The sequence below is a fragment of the Peromyscus eremicus genome, chromosome 3 (assembly GCF_949786415.1).
Source record: "Peromyscus eremicus chromosome 3, PerEre_H2_v1, whole genome shotgun sequence".
Lineage (NCBI taxonomy): Eukaryota > Metazoa > Chordata > Mammalia > Rodentia > Cricetidae > Peromyscus > Peromyscus eremicus.
Window position 1 is genome coordinate 156,172,402 of NC_081418.1, and position 20,480 is coordinate 156,192,881.

General features: G+C 43.2%; 1 protein-coding gene across 1 annotated transcript in view; it reads right to left on the reverse strand.

Annotated features, from left to right (window-relative positions):
• The window catches only part of Tmtc1 (transmembrane O-mannosyltransferase targeting cadherins 1), a 223,706-nt gene that overhangs the window by 29,299 nt on the left and 173,927 nt on the right, over positions 1-20,480 (reverse strand). Inside the window, exon 13 of the mRNA XM_059256410.1 lies at positions 4,961-5,069. Coding sequence (XP_059112393.1) covers positions 4,961-5,069 — 109 coding nt within the window. The remainder of the gene's footprint in view (positions 1-4,960; positions 5,070-20,480) is intronic.

Below are 20,480 nucleotides of genomic sequence, written 5' to 3' on the forward strand. Positions count from 1 at the left end.
CAAATCTTGTATGGACACCCTAATTGCCAAGTGCCTCACAGCCCATAGGCTGTGCTCTCTGCAAATTTGAAATTAAATACAGATAAATATGAATCCTTTCACATAGCCTCTGGAATCTTGGCTGCACATGGGAGATTTTATTCGATCATTATTTCTTTTAGTATGACATTGGTCCACAACCACAGTTAGCATGGGCTGTGTGTGTGGCAGATGGTAGCTCTGCTCAGGGAGAGGTGAAGGTGTCACTTGTGTGTACATGCTGACTAAAGTTTAAGAATATTGCTTCTATATTTTCTGGTGTTTGAAAGGCTAGGATGCTGTGAGAGTGGGGCCACCAGGAAAGGGGGGCTTCAAAGGACGTCAGGTCAGTTGATTTCTGACCTCGGGTTCATACTGTGTGATTCAGAAACTTGTTTCTTCCCAAAAGAATTCCAGACATTCCAGTAAGATGTAGACTAGGAGAAGGGAGGGGCCCTGAGTTCCACCTAACAGCTGTCTTGTCTCTTTCAAGTTAAAACCAACTGCCCTCAGGGAGAAGAACCCTTCAGATTTTTTAGTGAGATCCTCAGATTCCAAAGCATTTCACGTACACCCTTTCCCTAGAGTGGGAAAAAGGCCAAAGGATGTGCCTGTCAGAAAAGATGGAGGTCTACAAAGGATGTGCCTTTTGCCTGTCAGAAAAGATGGAGGTCTTCTCCATAGGATGTGCCTTTCGCCTGTCAGAAAAGATGGAGGTCTCCTGCATCATCTGTTTCTCTTCAGAACTGTTGAGCTCCAACTGTACGGAACGTGATAACTTTTCACATCAGCTTGCCATATTTCCACAGAAAATAACTTAACCAGGAAATCATTTCAAATATCCCATCTGACACTCTTAAATTCAGTTAAGGAAAAAGCATATATGTTATTCTTTTAAAATTTTTGCCTGAAAAGTGCCTTTATTTCGTTAAAACAAACAAACAAAAAAACCAACAAACTACCACTTGGTGTAAGATCTGCTTACTGTACTAGTGATGTGACAGTCCTGGTGGGCTAACACGTCTCAAGGTCCCTAAACATCTTGATTGCTTTTAGTATCTTATTTTTAAAAAAAAAAAAATGAGCTTTTTATTTATTTTTATGAACATTGGTGTTTTGTCTGCATGCATGTCTGTGTGAGAGTGCCAGACCCCCTGGAACTGGAGTTACAGACAGTTGTGAGCTGCCATATCAGTGCTAGGAATCATACCCAGGTCCTTTGGAAGAACATCCGGTGCTCTTAACTGCTGAGCCATCTCTCCAGCCCTAAAGTAGTATCTTTAACTGCACTCAGTTTAGAAAAGGAATACAGCTGAAACTGTGAGATGCCTACTAGGGACCATTATTTTTCACAGCATTAACACATCAATGTTTTATTTGTATATAAACAATAACACTAATTAGAGTAGAGCCAGACAGCAGGGGAGATATATCCAAAACATGCTTTTCCTAAAGAAACCTGTGGTCAGGGGAAGATGAGCCTGAAACACTGAAAATCAACACTTGGTTTAGGTTTTTGTTTGTTTGTTTGTTTTAAATGTGATGTGGTGTGCATGTGTGTGTATTCACACTTGCATGTGTATGTGAGTGCATGCACTTGTGGTGCACATGTTTATGTGCATGTGCATACACATTTGTGTGAGTGCATACATGTGGAGGCTTAAAGTTGACATTATGTGTCTTCCTCGATCATGCTCCCCTTTATGTATTGAGGCAGGTTTTCTCAAGTGAACCTAGCCTGTGGATCTGCTCTCTCTGTTTCCCAAGTGCTGGAATCACAGGCAGGAATAATGCTTGCTCCACTTTTGATGTAGGGTCTAAGGATCTGAACTTTCAGGCTTTCACAGTGAATACTTCGCCCACTCAGCTGTCTCCCTGGCCCATGTGGTTTAAATTTATCTCAGGATACTAACCCAAGAAATGAAATAAATGATGAGTTTGTATGCTGATGTCATGGCTCAGGGGTGAAAGGTCCCTTACAAGACACTCAGTTCCCAGCTGGTGCTGCCTGCTCTCTAGCAGCATCTCTACGTAGAGGAAGGGGGTGTTGGAAGCAAGTCTTGAGATTTATAGCTGGGCTCGCTGTCTGCTTCCTGGACCACTGAGATGTGGACAAGCAGTCGTCAAATATTCCCACCACCCCAGAACCACTTGCTACCATGCCTTTCTCTCCATGACACATGGCACCCCCAAACTGTGAGCAGAATAAACCCCTCCTCTTCCTCTCTGAGCTGCATTTGTTGGGGTATCTGTTCACAATAACAGGAAAAGTGATGAACACAGAGATCTCTGGAAATATGACTCACCATAAAATGGGGAAGTGGAGAAAGTTTGGGCAGGAATTGGAAACTGAATTGTTCTGGAAGCAAGAAGGGATTTAGAAAGAAAGAAAAGATGGTCCTGAGAAAGGTGAACTTTGTAAAGAGATATCAGTCTATCAAGAACTCCCAAGACAACAGACTTGGTTATCACTTGTAGATGTAAATGGGTCATTGCTTAACGATGTGGTATTTTTTCTTAAGAGCAACTCAGTGTCTACTGCCTGGCTGGGGAGCTGGTAAAAAAGATCTGAGCTGGAAACTATTAGTACAATCTTCACTCACACCTCATTGTTGCATAATGAAATCAAGGCAGGAACATGAACTGAATATGAATTAAGGGAAAAAACAAAAAACAAATGTAGAAGTAAAAACAGCACAGGAGAGAAGCAGCTAATACAGTCCAGATGGTTGTCAGTTGAGGAGAAATGGAGTGGAGACAGAATTGACCTTTCCAGAAAATAAAAAATCTTCATGTACCAATTAAAAATAAAATAAAAACTTAATGTAATTTAGGAGAAACATATATAGGCTTTCTAACACTGAAACACAGACCTCTCACCCTCAGGGCCTCATAAAGACACACTAAATGGTGTAAGGGATGGTGGCCATAGCCTCATGGTTGACATTCTGGGGTCACTATGAATAGTGCCCCATGACTGCTTCTCGGACTAGTCCTCACGCAGGGCGGATCACCACACTGAGGCATGATTCAATGAGAGCCGTGTGACCCCCAAGTCAAGCCCCCTGTAATGCAAGAGAACAATCCAGAACAGGCTGTGGAGTGGGCACTGCACATTCTTCAAGTTTATTTATTTATTCACCATCTGTAATCTACTGACTGCATGCAGCCTGGCAGGTGTGAAAATACTTCGATAAATACAATAACCATCCTTACAGAATCAGACATTCTGGAGGTGGGTGAGAGACCATTAACACATAAAGCTATGTTAGATGGTATAACATTGTAGGGAATGGAAAACACAGGACAAGGTGATGGAAGGCACAGCAGAAGGTAGGCAAAGGGTTATCACAGAGGACCTCAAGATATTGTGGGGGCAGAAATTAGCATGGCAGGAGGAAATGGATCTGTGTCAGAGATGTGTGGTGGTTGAGGAAAATGCCGGCACAGAGGGTGCTTGGCATGACTAGGTCACAGGCAGAGGCAGTGTGTGTGTTCTGAAAGATGAAGGAGCCGGGGTGAAGTGAGAAGACGTGATACTAAGGGATGCAGGCAATCTTTTCTCTAGAAAACCCTTCAGTGACTTCATTAAACGTAAGTTAAAGGCTGTCCAGGACTGAAAGCAAATGTCATGGAGAATCACCTTAATTTAAAACACTATATGTCAGTCAACATTCAAGAAAATCAACTACCCCAATAGACTTCCTGTCTACAGCCTGTCTATGCTGTTCAGAGGACACAGGTAACTCCTCTATCTGCAGGTTCAACAAACCTCAGATCGAACACTCAGAAAAGGGCAAGGGAGAAGGCTCACTGGGTAAGAGGATTAACTGTGTAAGCTTAGGGACCTGAGTTTGAGTCCCTAGTACACACATGGCCACATGTGTCTATGACCCCAGTGACTCAGGTAAAAACAGATAGATCCTAGAAGCTCACTGGCCAGCCAGTGTAGCCAAAAGAGTAAACTTCAGGTTCAGCGAGAGACCCTATCTCAAAGGAATAAGGAAGGAGGTAATGGAGGAAGTCATTGGATATCCTCTTCTGGACCTGGTATACACATACACACACACACACACACACACACACACACACACACACACACACACACGCACACACACACACACATGCACACATGCACGCACGCACGCAAAGAAACAATTAGAAAACACTGTGTCTGTACTGAAGTTTCTTGTCTTTATCCCTAATCAATGCAGCATAGCAGTTATTTGCATGGCTAGTGTACACTGCACTAAGTTTAAGTAATTAAAAAAAATACACACAAGAGTTATTCACCTATAATGCCATTTTATATTTGGGACCCACAAATCCAATCTACAGATTTCTGTGTCTGAGGAAGGTTCTGCAAATGGCTGTATAAAGCATAAAAACTAAGTTTATAATTTCTGTCACTTGAATATTCATAGTCTATTCTAATTTTGCTACTTGTTGGAACTTTTGAAATGTTTAAAATGCAGATTTTACCTTCAGTAAGTGATGTGTGGGATCAAATCATCCCTTATGTTTAAGCCAAGAAGCTGCTGCAAGGCATCTCAGTTTGTTCCTTATACATCAAGAAAACTAGACTTCTGTGTTAGTCAAGTGCACCTTAGCTGACGTAAGACCCAGTGTTTGACTGGAGCTACCAATTATTAGTTATGTCATTTCTATAAAAACGTGTGATGAAGGGCTGGAGAGATGGCTCAGAGGTTAAGAGCACTGGCTGCCCTTCCAAAGATTCTGAGTTCAATTCCCAGCAATCACATGGTGGCTCACAACCATCTGTAATGGGATCTGAAACTCTCTCTGTCATGCATGCAGACAGAGCACTCATACCTAAAAAAGTACATAAATAAATAAAATTGAAAACCTGTGATGATATTGGCAGATGCACTTGGCGGTATCATTTAAAGAAACACTTGTGAAATTAAATGGAAACAATTACCTGCTCAGCCAGGAGAGAAGCCAAGCTCGAGTAAGCATCAGCAAAATCTGGACCGTACTTAATGGATTCCTTCAGCAGCATGATGGCTTCTTCTGTTTTCTCCTGAGACCTGCAGATGGCACGGGAAGGACACCTTTCATTAGCACTTTAGTCCTCTGCTCAGACTTCAAATGTTCATTTCTTTTAGCAAAGATTGGGTGGTTCGTTCTGGATTTTACTGTATCAGTATATATACATGTTATGCCAGGCTGTGCCGAGGTCTAAATCTCTTCTCATGTCTGGATTCTCACTGGAAGGCACCATGAAGGCCCCTGCCTCCTCTGCTGTGGTTTAAATGTGGTCTGCCCCCACAGGCTCATGTATCAGAACATCACTTGGTCCCCACCAGGTGCTGTTATGGAAGGCTGTGGACATTTGGGTCTTGGAGCCAGGGTGGAGGATAGGGGGCGGGGCATAGATCACGGGGATGGGGGTGGGGGTGGGGTGGGGCAGGCCCTGAGGTTTTACAGACCAGACTACTTCCAGTCCTTTTTACTGCTTCTTAACTGTGGATACAATGTCACCTCACACTCCTAAGGCCATGCCTTCCCTAACCAAGATGAGCTATATACCTGTTATAATTGGGAACCTGAAGAAGCCCTTCCTCTCTTAAATTTCTGCTTGTCAGGATTTGGTCTTAGTGAGCGAGCATACCTGCCCTGCGGTGTTGGGAAGTTCTCCTGAAGAGTCTGCAAGTCTGTTAACAAGAAACACTGACCTCAGGGCAGCACTCTGGGCACATCACCTGTTGGCTTGGACCAAGTATAAAGATGTGAAGATGGTCTGTGTCCTTTCTAACAGCACCACAAGCCAAAAAATACTTTTTAAAAAGTATTTTTATGTTTATAAATGTGTATCACCGTGTGCAGGTACCTACAGAGTCCAGAAGAGGGCACTGGATGCCCTGGAGCTGGAGTTACAGGTGTTATGAACCATCCGACATGGGTGCTGGGCACTCAGATCCTCTGGAAGAGCAACCAGTATTCTTAACTACTGAGCTTCACAAGCTGAATTCTTAATGGTGACTACTGGCCCAAAACATCCATCTATGGTTTATATCCAAGGAAGAAAATGTCACATACAATTTATGAAATTAGAAAACACTGGGACCACTGGCTGAAAAAGGATAGTCAATGCGCTGTTATATCCTCACTGTCTCAACTTTTGTTATTCGGTCTTCTCTGGGACTTGAAGTCTGGCAATCTGCAAGTCCTAACCTTGGGTGAAAGACCTGTTTCCTGTTGGTTTGGTCCCTGGATCTCTCTGTCTTTGAAGCCAAAAAACTCACACTTAGGCAGTAATAACTTTGTTACTAAAACAACTTCCACAGACGCTGATGTTAAATGATAGATATTATAAATGTAATAAATACAATGTAGTATGAAGAACAGGATCTCTGGAACCACAGACAGTCCATGGCCTCAAGGATCTAGGTCTAGTCCTTGGGGGCACCTTTTCCCATCAGGGACCAATACAAAGTCTGGTGCATATGTTTTCACAACTCAACTTGGTAATAACTGTGTACCGGGCATTCTCATAAATTCTCATAGCATTATGAGTTCAGTTCTTACAGTGGCCCCACATGATAGATATTATGCTCATCTTTCTAATTTAAAATTTCACATGCAGGAGAGTCAAATGGCTCTAGTTATGTTCACATCCTCTTCCAAATGCTTCTCCATTGTAACATGACCGCTTCATTTTCTTTGGGATAAGATCTAACTCTGTATGCCAGGCCACCCTTGAAATCCCTTGAGGAAAAATTCCCTATGGTGATATTTTATTTGTACTGAAATGTGATTTTAATTGTATGTTAATACATGAAGTTGCCTGGGGGTCAGAGCTATTAGAGCCATAGCAAAAGCTGGGCGTTGGGGCTGGAGAGATGGCTCAGAGGTTAAGAGTACCAGCTGCTCTTCCAGAGGTCCTGAGTTCAGTTCCCAGCACCCACATGGTGGCTCACAACCATCTGTAATGAGATCTGGCACCCTCTTCTGTATACATAATAAATAAATAAATAAATGTATTAAAAAAAAAAAAAGGCCGGGCGGTGGTGGCGCACGCCTTTAATCCCAGCACTCGGGAGGCAGAGCCAGGTGGATCTCTGTGAGTTCGAGGCCAGCCCGGGCTACCAAGTGAGTTCCAGGAAAAGGCGCAAAGCTACACAGAGAAACCCTGTCTCGAAAAACCAAAAAAAAAAAAAAAAAAAAAAAAAAAAGCTGGGCGTTGGTGGTGCACACCTTTAATCCCAGCACTTGGTAGGCAGAGCTAGGTAGATCTCTGTGTGTTCAAGGATACAGCCAGCATTGGAGACACACGCCTTTAATCTCAATACCAACCATAGAAGACCTGGAGGTCTGTACAGACAGGCAGTGATGAGGCAGTCATGTGGTTGGGTTTACAACCAATGAGAAGGCAGAACAGAAAGTCTATATAAAGACAAACAGACAGGAAGTAGGTCTCTTTCGGAGAGGTCTCTTGGCTGAAGAGGCTAGCTGCAGCAGATGGGTAAGGCTCTTAGCTCTGATCTCTTGGCTTTCTTCTTTGCATTAGTTCTGTGTTTCTTATTTAATAAGATGGTTGGTTACATCTACAATTCCCACATGAGACTACTTTAAAATATGACACTAGGGTCCTAACACTCTGAGTGTGTGCTCTCTGCGGCCTTTGTCTTGGATCTTATTCATCTTTTTGGTTTTTTGTTTGTTTGTTCAGATTGGGTGGTTCGTTCTGGATTTTACTGTATCGGTATATATACATGTTATGCTAGGCTGTGCCGAGGTCTAAATCTCTTCTCAGAAGTCTACCCTCATCCCCAAGAGCTTTCTATTCAGAGTGTGATTCATGCACTAGAGTGAATGTCACCTGGCAGCTTGCTGAAAATATAGAAACTCAGGCCTCATCCACACCTCCCAGGTGATCTAAGTGGGCACTGAGATCTCAGCATACCTATGTCATGTGTTCTCAAGGGCTTCGAGGGTCAAGGTCATTCATTCCTAATACCAGGCCTTTTCTCCTACCCCTCCGCAGGTCCAGGGTCTGTAGAATGTAGTTTGAATGCTTCAGTGACAGAAGCAGCTTGTTACCAGTCAGTTTCACCTAGAAGGTAGATTCCTATCATAGACTTGGGAATAAAAAGTCACAGTTTTAAAAGTCCTTGGAGTTAAGGATTCAATTTGGTAGATGTGGTTTCAATGACAATGGCCTCCATAGGATCATAGAGAGTGGCATTATTTGATGTATGGCCTTGTTAGAGTAGGTATGGCTTGTTGGAAGAAGTGTGTCACTAGGGGGTAGGATTTGGGGTTTCAAATGCTCAAGCCAGGCCCAGTGTCTCTCTCTTCCTGCTGCCTGCTGATCCAGATGTAGAACTCTCAACTCCTTCTCCAGGACCATGTCTGCCTGCACACTGCCATGCTTCCTACCATGATGATAATGGACTGAACCTCTGAAACTATGAGCCAGCACCAATTAAATGTTTTTCTTTATAAGAGTTGCTGTGGTCATGGTGTCTCTTTACAGCAAACAGAAAATCTAACTAAAGCCAGGCATGGTGGTGCACACCTTTAATCCCAGCACTCGGGAGACAGAGGCAGGCAGATGTCTCTGAGTTCAAGGCCAGCCTGGTCTACAAAGTGAGTTCCAGAACAGCTAAGGCTGTTACACAGAGAAACCTTATCTCAAAAAACCAAAAAGAGCTGGGTGGTGGTGGTGCACTCCTTTAATCCCAGCACTCCAGGAAGCAGAGGCAGGCAGTTCTCTGTGAGTTCAAGGCCAGCCTTGTCTACAAAGAGAGTTCCCAGACAGCTAGGGCTGTTACACAGAGAAACCCTGTCTCAAACAAAAACAAAAACAACAAAAAAGCCCCCACAAAACCAAAAAGAAAAAAGAAAGAAAGAAAGAAAGAAAGAAAGAAAGAAAGAAAGAAAGAAAGAAACCCTAACTAAGACAGAAGTTGGTACTAGGAGTGGGGTATTGGTAAGATGGGCCTAACTATGCTTTTGTTTGGAAGAATGTAGACTTTGGGACTTTGGATTAGGAAAACAGTTAAATGCTTTAAATGGGGCTTAATACACCATACTAGTAGGAACATGGGAGACAGTGTTGCTGAGGGTGATTTGAACTGGGGAGAGCCTTACTTATGAGGTTTCAGAGGAAAAGAATATTAGTGTGTGACCTAAAGACCATTCTTGTGATATTTTGTCAAAGAATGTGGCTGCTTTTTGCCCTTGTTAAAAAAAATATGCCTAAGTCTAAATTGAAGAGTTATGGATTAACAGCTTTGGCATAGGAGATTTCCAGAGAGCCTAGTATAGACTGTGTTGCTAGTGGCCAGTCTTAAGCAGATCTATAAGGAAAAGGAGCAAGCTGAGCAAGGAAAAATACAAAATGTACAGTTTGAGGAGAAAAGGGAAACCAGGAAAAGTTTAAAGAAAAGCCTGATGCTAAATAGAATAAAGGGAGTGGTGACCTCATGGCAAGACCCCACCCAGCTAAGCTTTCAGCTTGTGAAAAGGAATTAAAGTAAAGCTTGATGGTGCATACCTTTAATCCCAGCACTCAGAGAAAACAGAGGCAGGCAGATCTCTGTGTTTGAGGTCAGACTGGTCTACAGATCAAGTTCCAGGACAGCCGAGCTTAGACAGTGAAGGAAACCATTGAAAACAGAAAGCTGGTGAAAAATGTATTCACATGAGGTGGCTATGTTCTAGAACTCCCACATCAATCAATAATAAAGAAAATATCCTACAAATATGCCCACAGGTCAGTCAGATGATGGCACTTCCTAAATTAAGGTTCCTTCCCCCTGAGTGACTCTAATTTTTATCAAGTTAATTAAACTAACCAGCAAAGGCAGACGCTGTCTACCTCTTCTCCTCACTGTGATCTGGTTAGCTCCTAATTGGCTCTCCTGCATGCATGCTCCAGACTTTGATAGCAGGGGGTTAATAGCCCAGTCCTTCAAGGACTCATCCTTGAACTGGGGCCTTAAAGATGAAAGTTATAATTCTTGTTGATTCACTTGGTCAACAAGAGTTCATGAAGGTTGTGCACTACTCTATAGAGCTTGTGAGTTTTCACACATGTATGTTCTCTCACAAGCACACTAAAAGTCACTCTTCCATTTGTATATTTTTTTAAAGCAAAAATGCATTTTTTAACCCTAGTAATTTGACCACTGATTTTATGGTTAGAACTCCAAAGAGTCTTCACTAAGTAGAATTTAGAAATGCTGCTTGAATCTAAGGGAACACATAGACTTACAAAATTAAGGCAGAAAATTAGTCCCTACAGGACATTATTTAGCTGGAAATTCTTCAAAATCAGCAGAGGGGGAAAAAAACTACAAGAATTTTATAATAATGGGTTAGTGGCTTTCATTTGTAATAACTCATGTCAGCTAAAATGGAAACTTAGACCTTTCATAAATGAACTCAGAGAGATTAACTACCACTTAACACAGCCTATAATGTAAGTCCTCGAGGACTCCATTAATGTCCATCTGAGTGACACAGTGGAAATAGAGACATCAGGGCTTCTCCTAGGGAATTCTGGGAAGCAGTGCAACAGTAAATCCCTTGAGGAAAAACACCCACAAGGATCCTAACACCCAGAGTGTGTGCTCTATGACTCAATTTTAAGCTCCCCTGTAAGTGGACTTTGGATCTTTATGGTGGTTTGAATAAGAACGTCCACACCTCCCCCCACAACAGGCTAATAGATTTGAATGCTTGGTCACCAGGAAGAGGCACTATTAGGAGATATAGCCCTGTTGGAGGAAGTGTGTCACTGTGGGTGGGCTTTGAGGTTTCAAGTGCTCAAGCTAGGCTCAGTGTCTCTCTTTCTTCATGCTGCCTACTGATTCAGATGTAGTACTCTCAGCAACCTCTTCTGCACCATATCTGTCTATATGTTGCCATGCTTCCCATCATGACAATAATGGACGAAACATCTGCACTTGTAAGCCAGCCCCAAATTAAATATTTTCCTTTATAAGAGTTGCTGAAGTCATGGTGTTTCTTTCCAGCAATTGAACACTGACTAAGACTAAGACAATCTTACTAATCATTTGTTGTTGTTGTTTTTAATCCCAGTCCAATGACTTGCATATATTAAAAAACCATCAAAGTCATCCCCAGTGATGGATGGATTAGAAGGAATGACAAGGGGACATTGCCACTTTCTCTACAGGAGCTCTACAAGAGTGTCCTCAACTATGAATCACATGTACCTTGCTTAGCCATGTTATCCATGTAAACATCAAACATAAATACACACCTTTTACAACTTTGCAGTGGGACTCAACTCTCTTAAATCGCCCCTACCCCAGGAATTTCCAAGGTTCCTCAGAATGGGTTCCTGAAACCAGTAATACCCTCAGAATGGATTCCATCAGAAAAACATCAAGTGGAAATTCGATTTTGCTCAGAATGTTAAGACTTTTGCAGCTCAACATTTGTGGTTTCACAGGGTACTTCCCTCTTATTGTGCTTTCCTCTGTGTCAAGTAAAAACACTCCCATAGGCTCACTTTCCTGGTGCCATCTCAATGGTAGGTATTTAGCAAAGGCATTAAGGAGTTGCCATATTTTCTTTCAGTAATTAGAGATATGTTAAATTTGCTATTTTACAAAATTTTCTCGATTTCTCAACAGTCCCACATTCTTCTCAACAGAAGTAGCTGATTGAGTTAGGAAAAAATTGACACACGGGATGAACTTGGAAAGTGTCAGCAGCAGATACAGAACTGGTGACTCACCAGCAGCAATGGAGTTTCTCAATAGTAGATGCTGTCTTAGAGTTTCTATTGCTGTGAAGAGACACCATGACCATGGCAACTCTTAAAAAGGAAAACATTTCATTGGAGTGGCTTGCATTTTCAGAGGTTTAGTCCATTATCATCATGGCGGGAAGCATGGCGGTGTACAGGCAGACATGGTGCTGTAGAAGTAACTGAGAGTCCTACATCTGGGCCTGCAGGCAACAGGAAGTGGTCTGTCTCATGGGGTGTAGCTTAAGCGTAGGAGACCTCAAAGCCTGCCTCTACAGTGACATACTTCCTCCAACAAGGCCACACCTCCTAATAGTGCTACTTCCTTTGGGGGCCATTATAACACAAATCTTAAAATGGTATTATAATAAAAAACCTAGGGCCAGATATTGGGGTAAATGCTGAAAGCTCAGAGAGACAAAGGAACAAGCCACTGCCATGTCTCACCTTACCAACTCCACAAATCCTCTGACTGAAATTCTCTGAGTCCTCATCTGAAAGGCTCCAGCCAAAAAAGCCTCTAGTTTCTGTGTCCTCATGCCTTATATACCTTTCTCTGCCCAGCCATCACTTCCTGGGATTAAAGGCATGTGTGCTTCCCAAGCAAAGGCATGAGATCTCAAGTACTGGGATTAAAGGCATATGATTCCCAAGTACTGGGATTAAAGGTGTGTGCCATCACTGGCTGGCTCTGTTTCTCTCCTAGACTGAGTCAATCTCATATAATCCAGGGTGGCTTTGAACTCACAGAGATCCAGACAGATCTCTGCCTCCCGAGTGCTAGGATTAAAGGTGTGTGCCACCACTGCCTGGCCTCTATGTTTAATCTAGTGGCTTGTTCTACCCTCTGATCTTCAGGTAAATTTTATTAGGGTACACAATATATCACCACAGGCCATTTTCTTTCAAACTACCACAATGGCCATCAACACACAGACCTATAACTGGTCAATGCATAGAGAATAAGAGACTTCAGAGTTCTCAACCATAAATGGGATGTCTATATCACATTCTACCCCCCAACCTCAGGGCTGGAAGAGCCAGAGGGTGGTAGATGAGTTTAAGGAAAGAGTGTTTTCCAAACACAATAGGATAGGTGCATATATGAACTCATGATGATTGTGTCAGTATGCACAAGACCTGTGCAAGCTCAAGTCAGACAAAATCCCAGCACAGAGTTTGTGGTGGTGGTGGTGGGGTGGCCACAAAAATCTTATCCCTAGCTAAGGAGGTATTGGCATTTGAATGCTGCTGGGAGAGGGACAGTCAGTTTTCTTCACTATGACACTGGATATAGGACCACAGTCCAGGGCAGCCCCTCCCATAGCAGTAGTTGGCTAATATAAACTAGAATGGATGGGTTTGGGAAAGAGGGAGAGAAAGAATGAGAAAAAAGAAAAGGAACCTCAGCCTGAGCGTGGAGTGAAGGGTGGAGGCAGCAACAGGAGGTCTTCTGTGTTACTGAGCTCCTGTTAGCATATCGTTGTGCTTTGCTGTTACTGGGTCAAAACTGATGTTTCCCATAAACAAAGAAGATTTTTATTTCTACTTTTATGGCAGGAGACATTACCAGTTCTTCAGAAGAACTGCTGTGTGAAATTCAAGCTACAGACATCTCAGGAAATGGTCTTTGTAAGCATGGGCCTCCTAGGGCTCTGCTTCCCACACAGGATGGGAAGGACTCCTGTCTGCCATGTGTAACTTCAGCACAGGATGCCTGAGTGCACTGTGGCCAAAGCAGTGTGTAAAAGCATCTGGCTGGCTGCAGTTCACACTTATTTTTCTGCTTGATTTTTATAAAATTCATGCACAACAGCCCAGAAAGCGCATTCCTGTTATATAACAGTGAAGATTGGAAAACTGATCAATTCAGATCACACTGCTGGGCTGGGGAGATGGCTCCATTGGTAGTCTACTGCACACGAGGACCTGAGTCTGATCCCTACCAGACAAGTGTGATTGATATCAAACTTGTATTCCCAGCACTCAGGAGATGGAGACAGGTGGATCTTTGGGGCTCACTGGCCAGCGAGCCCAGCCTACTTGGCAAGTACCAGGACAATGACAGGCTCCATCTTAAAAAAGCAAAGTAGACAACCTAAGAGGTTGACCTCTGCCCTTGCCCTTCATGCTCATGCATACACATGTGAACCCACATACAGACACGCACTAGAAACAGACACATACATACAAAGAGATACTCATGACAGCTAAAATTCAAGGACAAGATCACAGTTGTACCTCATATCCTGCCACTGAAGGACAGAAAGTGAGGCATATGTGATGAAAAACTCAAACATGAGCATTCACAGGGCAAGAGACATGGTGGTGGACTGAAGTGAGGACTTCATAAAGGTTGGCACAAAGCACAACTTCGGAAGCTTTAGTCCTGATTCTCTCTTTACGGGTGTGGGGCAGACCTTGATGTGCTTAGCATCAGCCCTGTGAGGTCACTGCAGTGTGCCTATGCAATAGGACACCTGTCTCCTGTGACCCTGCTCCTGCACATACAGATATGTGAAGGTGGGCTGAGGTTCTGGTGCTACCTGCTCCTGCACATACAGATACGTGAAGGTGGGCTGAGGTTAGTGCCAAACCAGTACCACATCAAGTACAAAAGCAGTCCCAAGGTAGCGTGACTTGGAAACACATGCACATCCCAAGCCCTCTGGGAACTTCAAGAGGGCACAAACACAGTTCCATCGCTGGGATCTGGAGGAGAAGGTAGCTGAGAATGTCCTGGTTTAGCAAGTTGTTATCCACAGCTGGAGGCTGAGTGGATGAGTCATTGTACTGTGTTCCTGCTAGTCACTGGGCTGAGTGCTGTTTCTGTCCATTTCTGCTTCAGTTGCTGAGCAACATGGGTCAGATGTGATCCAGAACCCCTGACTGTGTGGCATCTCAGCAAAGGTGGAATGCCGTAGCAGCAAGAGAAAGTGAGTTTCAAGCTCTCTAGCTATACTTCAGTTAAGAGACTAGATGCCCTTGTCATAGGTAAGCTGCAGATGCTTACAGAGAGCTCTCTAGGACCTGCTGACCCATCTTCTACTTAAGTGAAGAGATCTGGGCCTCAGCAGCTGACTGTCATCTAAGCTGTTTAACTAGTGTCATGAGTAGAGTATGACTGCCTACCTCTCATCCTTTATTAGTGCCAAAAAGCCAAGCTTCAGATTGGACATGAGATACTACATTCCTAGGTTACAGTCACAGCTAATATCTAGTTCATCTTTATTGGGTGCTGGGTCCTATATTAAGTGCTTATATGTATTACATTTAGTACTTAAGAAAAGTGCTGTTTCTCGAATTATTTCTACTTTACACACAAACAGTTGAAGCCACAGCAAGCTAAAACTGTTTCCCTGCAGTTACACAACAACCAGAGATCAGTACATGGTAGCAGCTACCTCTTTTAAGAAAGGACATGGCCTGATGTCACAGGAAGCACTGGATGTCAACGGCCTCTCTGTACTTTATTGGCATGTGATCCTGTCCTAGTCAATTCTTTGTCTGGACAGGAGAGTTATGGGGGTGGTACCCCCACTGCTCCTAGTAGACAGAGTCCTAAGAAAGGAGTGAATCAACCATCATTCCTGTCAATTGGAGGAAGGTAACAGGAAGGGTGAGGGCAGAAAGCCCATGTGCTACCCAGCAGACAGGCTGGGGAGACTGGATTCTGTGGAAGGCAGAAGAGGAAGGAGCTGGCAGAACTGACAATGAGTCCCTTAGAAGGGAAGGCATCCTTAAAAACCAAGTTTCACCTCCCCAAGTGCTGCCTGGGATTGAGCCTGCAGGCCATAAGTAGGTGTGAGAACACACAGCACACACACACACGTTCCTCTTTCTGCCCTTCTTGCTTCTCTTTCTAGTGTACAAAGAGCATTTTTAAACTTGAAAGCTTTTTGATTCCTCCAACAACCCGAATACCAAATTGAGGTTTTGTGCCAAAGTGAAAGCCTGCTGGACTGACTCAAGATAAAGGAAGTGTTGGTGCCTTAAAGGATGACCGTGCCTGCAAAAGAAGTCCCCAGTGACTGGCATGTTACCTTTAGACTTTAATTGGACCATTCCTTCCTTAAGCCACCTCCCTCAGGGCCTGCCCTGTGGGGCTCAGAGCAGCTCTACTGCAAAGGCACACAGAGGAGAGTGCAGGCTGGAGAGTCTTAAAAGCTCTTATACTTGACAAGGCAATCAGGTCTGGCACATTATCTTTTCCTAGAAATATCTGTGCAGGGACAGCGGATGACAATCCTTCCAGAGAATGTAAACAAAGCCCTGGGCTCCTTTAAGACTGCTTCCTGTGGCACTCTGCTCTGGCCTGGACTGTGTTTATCACAGCCTGAGAACTTCACTAAGGATTTAAGAGCCAGGAATCATGGTGCGAGCATAGTTGTGGGGTCAATGTTCACAGAAGTATGGTAATGGTCTGCTGTGTTCTCAGTTATGGGTCGTAGCACACGTTCTCATTTCCCAGATGAATCTGCTGGACAGACACTGGCTGTGAGTGGAGGAGAGTGGAAATGGGGCATATCCAGTGAACCAGAATAGAGTTAACTAAGCCTTACGAAGGGCCTCCGTCGATGTGGTCTGGCAGGTGTCTTTCACACTGACAACTGGTCAGTATTTGCTGGGTCTGGGTTCACCAAGGACAGCAGAGTGGAAATGAGTGGTGAGCAGGAAATCCTGAATGCTGAAACATTTGGACACTGTGCCAATGCAAAGGGCACAAGTGCTCCCAAGTCCATAGAGAAGGTGAAGAAGACTAGGTATTGGATAAAGGAGCAAAATAATGTCATGCGACCTATTTAATAGAGGGCATCTAACAAAGTTGTCAACAGGCCAGCAGTAAGGTGGTATAAGGGGAGAACTGTGCTCATCACAGAGGTTTGATAACAGAAAAGTCTAGAAAGAAAACAACTACAGAAGAGAGACAGAGAAGGGCTACAAGATGACAGTTCATAAAGGTCAGTAGGAGTGAAGAGAGTGAGAGAAAGGAAAGGTGCATGAGCAGAGGTAAGAGGCCAAAGGTCAAAGGTCAGAATCCAGGAACTATAGAATGGAAACACCTGCACTCTTAGAAAGTTAGTGGCACAGCCATGTTGGAAAGTACCCAAGCACAGTGGAGATGAACAGCCTCAGAGAGAAGGATGAACAGAACCTAGGGGATGACAGGTACTAAAGTTCACTACTGATGGCAGCACAGATTGTGGAACAGTGAAAACTACTGCCTGGTACTCAAGACGGTGATGATGGAAGAGTGTAGAGAATACTGTGAAGTGCAGAGATGAAGATGCAGGTGGCAGCATGAGACGCTGAGCTGGGCTTTGGAAGCTGGAGAAGATCTGCAGAAAGGTAGGCATGAGTTAGGCTAACATGAGATAGGGAAAGGCATAAGGAATTAGGGCTAGAGATAAAGACAGAAGTCACCTAACTACAGATAGGTAACTATGGCGGTGAATGGAGGATTTCAGGCCAAGAAGGAGAACCGTAACTTGCCCACTCACAAGGTAGCAGCAGCCAGGGAGAGTGCACCTTTACCCACTAAACTGGCATTTTGTGCTAAAGTTAAAAAGTGAAGGTTTTTGACTAAAATCCCAGCACCTAGGAGGCTGAGGCAGGAGGACTGCCATGAGTTCAAGGCCAACCTAATGTACAGAGTGATACTCCATCTCAAAAGAAAACAACGCTGAGAAGTAGAGATCTACCATCTTGTGCACATACAGATGTCCTTTCATAAAACATTGTGTGGCCAGTGAAGAGGGTGTGAGGAAGCATGCCCCAAACACTGAAGTTTTTTTTTTTTTTTTATAAAATAATAGTTATATTTCTATGCCTTCACAGTCTTTAGAAGGTCTTCATTCTGAAGGAGCTGATTAAAGAAGATAAAACACACACTGCCATTCAGTTTATCACACAGCTCTGTTGATGGACGTTCTAGAACATTCTGTCATTGTTTTCATCACAGATTCAGAGAAACACTCTGGACATCCTCTAACGGCAATGGGAGAGGTATAACATGAGCACTTACATTCTGTTTTTCATTTTAGTAACAAACACCACTATCTATTTTAATCATGCATTCACATAACTGTTTCCCCATACCCTGATCTTAAATAGTCTGTTGTGCCCTCTTGATACACTAGGGACTTCTGTAATCTTTGCCCATAAAAATCACAAGCTTTTCTTGCTTCTTTTCCTTTTTTCATTTTTCCATTTTGATATTTTAAGTCCCAAGAAAAGCCATTATTAATCAACATGAATTGGGGGCTGCTCCTCAGTATTCCACCATAATATGCTGAACAGACTCACAACTGAGAATTTTCAAAGTCTCAAGAAACGGCTCAAATGAGACCACACAGGGTGAGGAACCCTTAGAGTCTACTGCTGAAGCAGGGGTCATATAATTCCAAGAATCTGAGCAGCGTGCAGTGAACGGGCTGTCATTCTCTGACAGAGAAACTTCTCATTTTTAGATTTCAGGCATGTACAAAGGACCTGTTTCCTTCAAAGTCAAGGTTATTAGTAAAGGTTAGTGTTGGCCAAAAGAGAGACCATTCCAGGTGTAGTTATTGCACATTTGAAGTAGAGCTGCTCTGAGATGGGCTGTGAGTGTCAAATATATATTAGATTTCACAGATTTAGTGTAAGAAAGCATGTCCTTTCATTCATATCTTCAATGTTTCATGCTAAAATTTTAAACCATTGTTAAATATTAATCATGCACTAAAATAATAATTTAGACATATTAGGGTTTAACTAAGGATATGATTAAAGTTAATTTTTATATGTTTTAAAATATGACTTCCTGACATTGCATACACAGTTCTCAGACAGTTCCTACCAGGCAGTTGGTGGCCATTTTACAGCGGGCTGGCACTTTCCACATAAGCCACTAGGAGGCAGTGGTCAGGGCTGCTGAATTAAAAGGACTGAGGTTTCTCTGGTCCAAACTATAGTGTCCTCATTTATTAAATAGGAATGGTGAGTGGCTGCCTCTTACGAACAGTCAGACCTGCGCTGCTCATATGCAAAGAGTGAGCATTGCATTCTACACTACAGAAAGAAGCATGGTTTTATAAAGAAAACTGCAATAACTCAAAAGCTGACTCCAGAGAGGATCAGGGCACGGATGCTGAAGAAACAACAAATCCTGGCACTTCACCCCACATTTGCAACATTCTCACCCTTTTCTTGATTTCTACTCATTACTCCTGGCCCAGCAGCCCATTAGGGGAGCAGAGGTTAGCTCAGATCCGTCTAAATGCAGAGTAACCCTGCAGCTTTCTGCACCACCTTCCTCTGTCACTCAGTAAGCAACCTCCACATAATGAAAATAAACTGAACTGTTTCCTTCAGAAAGACTATTAGGAAGTCTACACAGGGCCAAGGCAAGCTCTTACACAGCTTTATATTATGTAATCTGAAGCTGGGGAACTATTTAGGAAAAACAGGAATGTAGCATAAACAAGACAAGGAGTCAAAGTGCAGAGTTCAGTCCTGGGTCAGTCACAAGCCTAGGTCAGGGTCACATAGCTCTTGGAGGAGCCTTGGGTTCCTTACCTGTAAAATGAGATGAAGATGGTAACCCTCTCAGCTCAGGTTGTTTTAAGAATTACATAGTACAGCTATACACACACACCCACACACATATATTACAAGTAGATTGTATATATATAACTTACGTTAGTTAGAAAGTACTACACAAATGTTAGCTATTAACATGCTTTCATTCACTAGATTCTGAGACTCACATTAAGACATGGCTGCTTCTCCCTATGCATGGCACTTCTTAGAATCCCCATTTCCTCTTCTCCACTCACACTGAGGTCTCATTGGAAGAGCACCATTAAAAACAAAAGGCGCCAGAAACCATTCTCGTCTTACATGGATGTAAAGCCATACTACTGATCTGGGTGACAACTTATTTTACTGAGAGGGGGAAAGCCTTATGCCTTATGTAAGTCTGTAGCTTTCCTCACTGCAAAGCAGCCATCACTACATTCTAAAGCATGCTTTCCTATAGTTTTAACTCAGATGTAATTATTGAAGAGGTCAGTGGAGACAGACTGGGTGGAAGATTAACATCTTCAGCTTGGTCCCCAGCAGGAGGAAACAGGACAGAACCACTGCCACAGAGCTATGTTGTCCAGTTTGAGCACAGAACTCTGGAGAGCATTCTTGACAAGGAGTCTTACTCTGTAGGCAGCCATTCAGGTTAGCTTCTTAGGAGAAAAAAAAAAAAACCCTCATTGGAAAGATTTCTGAAACTAGTGCTATAGAAGCCAATTACCTAAGGAGATATCTGTGGGATTTTCTACCCACTCACTGAGCCACAAACAAAGCACACATAGACACTCAAGTAATGTTCAAACTCAAGTCCTTACAACTTCACACAAAGACACAGTGTTCTAAAGTGAAATAAAAGTGCTGCCTGCAGGTAGTTAGCTGTCTTAGTAACTAGACTTCACCCTTCTCATGTGTTTTAATATGTTTTATTTTATTTTTTAAGATTTATTTTTATTTATGTGTATGTGTCTGTGTATGTTCACACATGTGTGGGTGCCTGTGGAATCCAGAAGATGGCGTCAGATTCTCGGGAGCTGCAGTTACAGGCAGTTATGAACTACTCAAGTGGGGGCTGGGAACTGAACTCTGGTCCTCTGCAAGAGCAGTTCCTGCTTTTAACCATTGAGCCATCTTTCCAGCCCCTCCT